Source organism: Onthophagus taurus, chromosome 1, assembly GCF_036711975.1.
Source record: "Onthophagus taurus isolate NC chromosome 1, IU_Otau_3.0, whole genome shotgun sequence".
Classification (NCBI taxonomy): Eukaryota; Metazoa; Arthropoda; class Insecta; order Coleoptera; family Scarabaeidae; genus Onthophagus; species Onthophagus taurus.
Window position 1 is genome coordinate 4,478,025 of NC_091966.1, and position 10,263 is coordinate 4,488,287.

Sequence of the window (10,263 nt, forward strand, 5' to 3'; positions counted from 1 at the left end):
GTAGGCATGGGCATCAGTGGACCAAATAGCCACATCAAATTGCCCCTCAGCTAGGACTTAACAATTTTCCAAGCAGAAGTTCTTGCTATAAACTTCTGCACCGCTTTGAACCTACAGAAGGGACAAAAAGGTGCATCCATAAACATTTTCACAGATAGTCGGGCCGCCTTACAGGCAATTCAGGCCTACACGTGTGACTCCGCACTGATCAGAGAGTGTACCAACAACATGAGAGAACTCGCTAGGGGCAATGATGTTACCCTATGGTGGGTTCCAGGTCACAGCAACATTGAGGGCAATGAGAAGCCGACAAGCTGGCCAAAGAGGCAGCGAACACGCCCTTCATTGGACCCCAACCTGGTTGTGGACTACAAAAAAGCCACCTAAAACAAATAATCAACAACTGGGAGGTTTCAAAGATAGCCTTACACTGGAAAGAACTTCCAGGTCACAGATCAGGACACAACATTTTCGGTAAAACTCCCTTGTTACCTACCGACGTAAAGGTTCAAGACCTCAGGACAATACTAAGGCTCATTAACGACCTACATTTGCCCTAAACCTTTGGAGGGCTAAAGTTACAATAGATGTTATAGGTCGCGGTAACGAGAGGGGCCGCTCTCCTCAGCCCGGCAGCAATAATAATAAAATAATAATAAAGGGTGTATCCTGCCCCCGATGCTGTTCAACCTGTATGAAGCAAGAGTATTTTCCAAGTCAATCTCGAATAGTCTCTTTGGAATTAAAGCAAATGGAACCTCCATTAACAATATCTGGTATGCGGATGACACCGTAATATAAAGCCAAAGACAAGGTTTGAAAATTAATATCAGCAAGACCAAACTTATGGTGGTTAGTAAAAACGATACTCCACACACTCGAATACATGTTGATGGAGAGATCATCGAACAGGTCAAACGATTTAGACACTTGGGATGCATGATCAATTAGGGATGGAACCCGGATTAAGAGATACGATGCAGGATTGAACAAGTTAGAACAACCTTTCTAAGACTTCAAAAATTTCTTGCGGACACGAACCTGAATTTCAGCCTCAGATATAGGATGGTAAAGTGCTACGTAAAGTTCTCCTATATGGGTTGAGACATGGACGCTGAAAATATCAATCATCAATAAAATCGAAGCCTTCGAAATGTGGATCCTGTGGCGAATGTTATCTTGAGTCGATCACCTGAGTATTTCTAACGTCTCATTCTCCAGGAAAAAATTGAGGGAAGAAAAAGAGGAATAGGTAGAAAAAAATTATCGTGGCTAACAATAAAAAATATCCGTCAGTGGACTTCCAAACATTACAAAATGCTGCACATAATACAACTATGTGATAGGAAAAGCGATGAACGCCGATGCAGGAATCTGCATGGCACTTTAACCCTGGAAGGTTATGCTTATTTTTATACGAAAAGGCTATGCTTCGTCGAATAGACAACGACACTACTCAAAAAGGTGATACAGATGACCTATGCACCAACAACTTGGAAAATCGATTGTAATTAATTAATTAGTTTATGTAACTGGAAGAAAAACAAAAATGGATCATTTTTTAATAATATTTACTTCAGAAAATCAACATACATGGCTGTAGTCATTTGGATTGTTTTACACAACTAAGGTGTTAGAAAAAATCAAGTTAAAGTAACTAGAATCGTTTAAATATATTTTTATCTTGTAAAATAACGTATTAACTTACAAGTAAACACATTCTCATGAGAACCTAGTTACTGTATATGCAAGACGCACTTTCTGCTCACTACACAGACTTTTATGACATTTTGCACAGAATGATTTCGTTGATTAGAGGGACAAATAGCGCAAATCTGTTTTTTTTAGGATTTTTTATTTGTTTAGTATAATCATCATTAATTGGTATTACATTTTCAATATTACTTCGCACCGACTTAAGCAATATTGGTATTACAAGAACAATTTCGTTGCCATTCATTTTCTTGATAGTGCTACTTTGGTGCACATCATATTATCATAAATCAAACATAAAACCAAGAAACAATAATACAATTACATCAGAAAACGCATCTCGGAAATTCCAAAGTTACGCAAAAGCTATGTTCGACGACTTACAATTAAAAAAACCATACTTACGAGATGCTGCACTTCCGCACGCACCATAGTAGCAGAAAACAAGCAAAAACAAGAATTTTTTCCAACAAATTTTAAATATGTGTCGTTGATTCGACGAAGTTTAGCCGTCCAGGATTAAGAAGAAGAAGGTCTCTATCAGAAGTATATAGTCTTTTACTAGCAGTAAATAGTCACCTCTAGGTAGTATCTAGTGTTTTCCCAACATTATCTAGTCTTCTACAAGTAGTATATAGTCGCCTATTGGTAGTATATCAAGTATATAGTTATCTATTAGTAGTATCTAGTTCTCTACCAGTAATATCTAGTGTTCTAAAAGTAGGCAGTATCTGGTCTTTTACAAACAGGTGCAACCTCAGAGTTGAATGCAGACTTGTTGATAAAGTATAAGAGTGATGTTCAGTATATATTTGTATACTATTCAGCAATAACTATTTATAATTGAAACAATATAGTACAATTTAGCGATGAGATACTCCAGGTTCATTGTGTGGTGATTATAAGGAATGAAATCTTATGTAGATAACAAAAATTCCACAATGATGTACATTTATTCAGAAGTTATGTACAACAATTGTTTCGCTTTATTAGAGCGTCTTCAGGTACAACTATAAGTGATAATTAAAATTAAGGAATTATTATCTCTTACCGTCAATCAATTATCGAACTCGTTCTGTAGAAAGTGAAGATAACGATCTCCGTTTAATGTATCATAAAAAATGTACGGTCCAAGAATTCTTGAAGAAGTGACACACAATATAGTATAAAACTCAATTTTTGCCTTTAAATTTTATTTCACTATTATTTGACATTGACATAATTTTTAACAATTTAAATTGATTGCGCCATCTATTCCCTAAAAGTTCAATTAAACTATAAAATTTTTTACAAATCTTTTACAACATAAAATTATTTATAAAAGTTATTAATTAAATTATTTCATTACAATTTACTCGGATAAATTTTAATTAAGTATGCGTATTCGTTTAGTTTTAAATTCTTTTAACAACCCAACCGTAAATTATCGCTCCCTACATTACCTACATCCGTTGTATTCTCATTTATAACCGTCAACTGATTTCAAATAGTTGTCATAGTTGTTTAACTTTTGAAGTCCAGTGAAGTCTCGTTTATTTATTAGTTTGTTAGCTGAGTTTGATCGTAATCGTTTTTCTTAATTCGTAAGTAATTCATTCTTATTAAGTTTTCTTATTTACGGTTATGAAAAACACATCACCTTTTATTTTCTTTTTTAGAGCTCAAATAAACAACGTTTTAATCTATAACTTTATTAACTGTTAATCAAGATATTTATAATCAACAAAATATGGAGAACAATCCAAAAGTATCCTATTTAGTCGCTCGTGATGGTAGCCTTTATCTACGAAGAAATCTTCCGAAACAACACCAATTTAATTTGAGAAGTGCGGAATTTTCGACCATTGAAGAAGATGAATTGCAGCAATCACTTCCTAAGCAAGAACCCCAATCACCCCAAAACATTGAAATTTTTTTACGTATCAAAAAAGTTGATTCCTTAGGCGATTTTTATGAATTAGACGACAACAAATTACATTGCATTATTCCTGAAAACTCACACAGTAATCGAAGTGTTCCTAATGGACATTGTCAAAAGAAAATTTTCACTTTTTCACATATTTTTGGACCAAATGTGCCTCAAGAAGAAGTTTTTAATCATATTGTTAAGCCAAAATTAGTTGATTTTATTAATGGACGAAATTCTACCTTGATGACTTATGGTGCATCTGGAGCAGGTAAAAAGTTTTTATAAGATTCTTTTTCTTCTCATGATCCTTATTCTTGATGGCGTCAGATGAATCTTTTTCCTGAATCTAGTTCTTCTACTCCCTTTAGTTCCTGGCTAATTCCTTTATATCTGCTAGAATCTTCCTTCTCTTCTTCCCAACTTCTGCTATTCTTTCCTCCCACATCTTCTTAGGTCTTCCCCTCTTTTTTTATCTTATTCTTTGCTTCAAATACCTTTTTTACTATTGTGTTATGTTCCAGTTTAGTTACTTTCTCTCTATTTTGCTGATTATCTCCTCTTGATCTTATTTCCTCATTCCTTATCCTATCCCACTTCATCTTCCCCACTATTTTCTGTAAAAATTTCATTTCCATTGCTGTGATCTTTCCTTCTTGTTTATCTTGGAGTTGATTAGTTCCATGTTAATATTGGGACTGCCACTGAGTTGTACTCTTCCAATTTTATCATTTTATCTATCTCCTTAACAAAAATTGTTCTGTTTAGAGTATTATACATATTATGTTGTTTGTTTTCCTTATTCTTGCATTTAGGTCTAAATCTATCCTTCCTTCTTGTGATATTATACTGCCCAAGTACTGATATGATGATAGTTCTTCTATCTTTTGTTCCTTAAGCTTCGAGCGGGCGCGCTGTCATAAAATTTATGACAATTTTTGTTTTTATAATATATCTCCTTATATTATGCATTTGAAAGGATTTAATGCTAAAGTATTCATGTAACTATGTATTTTGAACATGATGAAAGAGGAAATGTAAAAAGAAAATATACATGGACGCTTTTTTATGGCAAAAAAAGTTGGACACTGTAGATAATAATCAAGTTCAACCCTCGGTTCAACCCCAATAGGACTTTTTTCATTGAATACAACTTGATTTAGCATTAGCAACCTCACTCTAACAATCCCAATACGATATATAAAATCTCCAGTGTCCTCTTTCCAATGAACCAACCCGTTTTGAAAAATAACTTTTAGTTTTTGAGAAAACAATATTTGAAGTTTTGATAAAATTTTCGATGTTGCAATTTTCATCAATAATTTTCAAAGTTCGCTATAAAATTAATTTCTTGAAGGATTCTTGTGGAAATATCATCAATTATTAATTAAAGTATCCTCTTTTTAATGCAACAAGCCGTTTTGAAAAATCACTTTTAGTTCTTGAGAAATAAATTTTTGAAATAATCGACAATTTTTTCGAATTTTATAATTTTCGCCGATTAAGTTTTAAAAATTCATATAAAATCTATATCTTGGAATATAAGTTTGAAAATTTCCTAAAGTGTTAATAAGAATGTCCTCTTTCCAATGAACCAACCCGTTTTAAAAAATAACTTTTAGTTTTTGAGAAAACAATATTTGAGGTTTTGATAAAATTTTCGATGTTGCAATTTTCATCGATAACTTGCAAAATTCGCTATAAAATGAATTTCTTGAAGGATCCTCGTGGAAATATCACCAATCATTAATTAAAGTATCCTCTTTTAATGCAAAAAGCCGTTTTGAAAAATCACTTTTAGTTCTTGAGAAATAAATTTTTGAAATGATCGACAATTTTTTCGAATTTCGCAATTTTCGCCGATTAAGTTTTAAAAATTCGTATAAAATCCATTTCTTGGAATATGAGTATGAAAATTTTCCAAAGTGTTAATAAAAGTGTCCTCTTTCCAACGAACCAATCCGTTTTGAAAAATAACTTTTAATTTTTGAGAAAGCTATATTTGAAGTTTTGATAAAATTTTCGATGTTGCAATTTACATCGATAATTTTCAAAATTCGCTAAAAATTAATTTCTTGAAGGTTCCTTGTGGAAATATCATCAATTAGTAATTACAGTATCCTCTTTTTAATGCAAAAAGCCGTTTTGAAAAATCACTTTTAGTTTTTGAGAAAACAATATTTGAAGCTGAGATGCCAGATGCGCAGGCTTGGAAATACATAAATGTCTCATGAAAATTCCCTAAATTTAGGTTTTATTAAGAATAAAATTAGTTTTTTTTTCTGATTACAGGTCAAAAATTAAATAAATCATATTAAGCTGTTAATTTTAATTATCAAATATTCGTGTATTCACTTATTTCGTATTTAATTATTACGAAGAAAAGCTAATTTTCAGGTAGTAAGTACATAGAGCAGAAATAATAATAATAAAAAAAATAATACAAACAGCCACCAATACACATAAAATATAACTTTATTGTGTTTTATAGAAACGTGTAATTTTACAAACTAAAGATTAATTTTATTGAGATCACGTTTTATAAAAGTTGTGAGATTCCATCAATTTAAGGTGATCATTAGAAACTTGAAAGGATTGGCAACAGTCATTTGACGCGCAACGAATTACTGCAACAGCATTTAGAGTTTGACAGCTTATTTTCTTTCTTTTCTTTGTTTTCACATCAGTAACCTTGATGAAAAACTGACTATATTTTGGCTAATTTAACTACAGCTGCATATTCCAATTCATCTTGAACATTTCTTTCTTCCCCTACAATTTTCCAAAACTCTGCAACTTCTGTTTTCAGTAAATCTTCCTAAACAATTCAGCTTTCGTACCAAGCCTTAGTATAAAGTTTTAACATAGAAGCTTATGATGGCATGTTACAAATGAAGTTTGCAAATTTAATTTATCTCTCAGAATAATAGAATATACAATAAAAGCTCTCAAAATGTTGGATGTTGCAATTTTCATCGTTAACTTGGAAAATTCGCTATAAAATTCATTTCTTGAAGGATCCTTGTGGAAATATCGCCAATTATTAATTAAACTAGCTTCCTAAATTAGCATGAAAAAAAGTTCATTTTGTATCTTGGATCCAAATAATTTGACATATCTTATCAGCTTTCTTATTAATTTCATTTTTATTCAAATGTCGCAATAATGTGGCAATATAGGGTATCACTTCAGAAATGCAGCAGAAATTGTTCTTGTATTTTTTATCACTCTGTCCATTAATATTATAAATAACAAGATTAGGCTATCGCCTTGATGTATGAGGTTGTTCTAGACAGTTCCATAAGATTCTTTTTCTAAAATAATTATTTTTTTATCATCCAGGAAAAACATTCACAATAGTAGGATCAGGAGAAGACCCAGGTGTAATTCCAAGAGCTTTAGAATATTTATTTGGGTCATTACCGCAATTATCCGATTGTCCAAAAGTAAAACCAACGGTAACAGGGGCTGTAACATCTTTATCGTCGTCATTATGTGATTTAGAGCGAACAACTCGAAATTCGTTATTGACTGCATTAAATTCGATCGAAGATAAACAGCATATTCATACTTATCAGTAAGGAATTACTAAAATTAATTACATTTCACTTTATTTTTTTATTACTTAGGCAAATGCAAGATCGATTAAGTACTGTTCCTGTTGCGGAAATAGAACAGTATAAAGATGTGTCAATAGCTGTTTGGATATCGTTCGCCGAAATCTATAATGAACAAGTCTTCGATTTATTGACTCCCCAATCAAACATGACCGCGAAAAGAACTAAATTACAACTCGGTAAAACGGAAGAAATAACGTACATCAAAAATTTATCCAGTGTAAGTGTAACAAATGGATTAGAAGCCTATAAAATCCTTCGATATGGATTACAAAACTTAAATTACGCTTCAACAGCGATTAATTCACATTCAAGCCGTTCTCATTGTATTTTCACGATAAAACTTGTACAAGCCCTCGATGGTTTCGACGAATCATCGTCTTCCAACGATTATTGCGTAAGCTATTTTAATTTCTGCGATTTGGCCGGATCTGAAAGATCTAAAAAAACTTTAAATGCTGGTGATCGTTTAAAGGAATCTAATAACATCAACACATCTCTTATGATTTTGGGGCGTTGTATTAGAATGGTGAGAGATGCGCAAGCTAGGAATGATAATAATAAATTAATTCCATACAGAGAGTCGAAATTAACGATGCTATTCCAAAGGGCTTTGTCTGGGAAAGAGGATATTGCAATGATTGTTAATATAAATCCGTGCTTGCAAATGTTTGACGAAACTCTGCACGCGTTAAATTTTTCGGCAATCGCACAAAAAATCACAATGTGTACCAAAAAAGAACAGACATTACCTGCGCGTGAGGGATCTAACGATAGATTGGAGAGACTCGAAGAAGAAAATGAAAGATGTAAAAGTTTACTTATCAAATTATACAATGAAATTGAAGATGAGAAACAATTACAACAAGAAACCATTGAAAAACAGATATTAGGTTATCGAACAATAATAAATCAAATTGAAGAAAGTTGTGAATCGCGGATTGCTAGGATGGAAGAAAGGTGGAAAAATAAGATTAAAAGAGTGGAAGAGAATCTCCAAGAGGAACATCAAATAGCTTTAGAGAATTTACGCGAAGAATATGAACGCGAAGGCGGCCGAATTAAAAGGTTTAAGAGTTCTTCGTCTGTTATTAATTTAGATAGTGATAGCGAGAATGAGGATGATGAGGAAAAGTGTGATAAAGATGAAACGTTGAAGGCCCGATTAAATGAACTAAATAATAAGGTTAATGAGTTACAAGCAGAATTAACCAAAACGAAATTCGAAAAAAGTGTTATGGAACAAGAATTAAGAGAGAAAAATGAGGAGCTTCAGGAACAAGTACAACAATTAACGATGCAAATGTTACCTTTGAATGATGCAAATATGAGTTTTTTTAATTGATTAATTTAATGTGATTTTTAACTGGTTATTTAATAAGATATTTTCAACAATTAATTTTGTTTATACATATTTATCCAGATTTAATACTTTGTTGATCCTATTACATCCAACTCCCATGTGTTAATTGACACCTGAAATAATAATATGACCTTAAAAACAAAAAAATATAATGGAAATAGAATCGGAAATTTAAATTGTAACGAACAGAAGAATTATTATTTATACTCAATGATTACTACACTTACAAGGGAAGTATCAGGACGGTCCCTCACCGATTTCGTTGTAATTTGGTACAGTGATAGTATAAGCCAAAATAAGGTTTACGTATTTTTTTATACGTGCTAATAAATCCCCTGGGGCTAATTCGCGTATAGTTTAAAAACGAAAGCAGCTATCGAAATGTGGTAAATGTAAACTAATATTCATTTTTAAAGAGGTTTTTCATTGATATATCACACATATATCTGAGAGCTTCAGGGGGTAAGCTACCCCTACTTTTTTGGAATAATTTAAAAACTACTCTGTCGATTTTGGCAGCATTAACTATCCATATAGTACATTTAAAAATATTAATTACGTATTTTTTCTGATTTGCCTCTGACCATCCCCTGCAAAGTTATGGGGTATAATAAATAACCCATTTCCTTAAGAATAATGTGATAAAACTGTTACATTTTTGATCAACATTTTCAAGAAAACCGTAAATTAGTTAACATTAAGACTTACGCAGTAAAATAAGCCCTGTACTACATTTAGGGGTGGCTGGGGTTAACTACCATAAGCATTAATTTTTTTGCGAGTATTTTTTGCTTGTTTCCAAGCCACAGGAAAGACACCATTCATCAAACAGAAGTGAATGATATGGGTAATATATGGAATTATAACCGGACAAGAAACTTTTATCATTTTAATATCAATATTATCTTGATATTTACACCGGGTGCAATAGCAGGAATAGAATCGACAAAATGGTTATTAATCGCGTTTGAGGTAATCGGGGACACTGTTAGTTTTGGATTTCGAGTGGCTATTCAGAGATTTAAACACTTTCCAAAGTTCATTCCGATTAGTTGCCCGAATTCTTGTATTAATGTACGACTTCTTTTCATTAATAGCTGCCGTGTTAGTGAGGTTACGCAATTGCTTATAAGAATTAAAATGTTCAGGATTACGGGTACGTTTAAATAAGTTTTGAATAATAAATTAGAAAAATGAGAAACCTCAAAATCAAAGGTTTAATTGCTCTCCTTGTGACACTACCGCAAAAGATGGAAGACTTAGATGGATTAAGCACAAGCTCATGGCGTTTCGCAACATCAGAAAATAATCCTACATCTGAGTTAAATTTATCATACCAATTATTTGGATTAAAATTCAGCAGAAGCTGTTTATCATCTGCATACAAGGGAATCTGCGAATGCTCAAGAACTTGGTTAAAATCAGATGTATAAATAGAGAACAACAGTGACACCAAAATGGACCCCTGAGGGACTCCACGAGTAACAGACAGAGCGGTCGATATCTGACTATTAATTTTCACAACCAGAGACCTATCTAATCAGAGACAAAAATGACTATCAAAATTACAGCCTGATTTCCAAGACCAAAATTATATAATTTAGATACAAGTATATTATGATTTATTGTATCAAATGCTTTAGTGAAGTACAACAATAACAAAA

At 32.4% G+C, this 10,263-nt stretch overlaps 1 protein-coding gene across 1 annotated transcript; it reads left to right on the forward strand.

Moving 5' to 3' along the window:
* The first annotated feature begins 3,218 nt into the window (after nt 1-3,218).
* Nucleotides 3,219-8,635, forward strand: LOC111420225 (kinesin family member subito). Its single transcript, XM_023053173.2, has 4 exons — nt 3,219-3,296; nt 3,372-3,890; nt 6,962-7,196; nt 7,249-8,635. The coding sequence occupies exons 2-4, from the start codon at nt 3,443-3,445 to the stop codon at nt 8,579-8,581; spliced, it is 2,016 nt and encodes a 671-aa protein (XP_022908941.1). The 5' UTR covers nt 3,219-3,296; nt 3,372-3,442; the 3' UTR covers nt 8,582-8,635.
* Nucleotides 8,636-10,263: the final 1,628 nt, after the last annotated feature.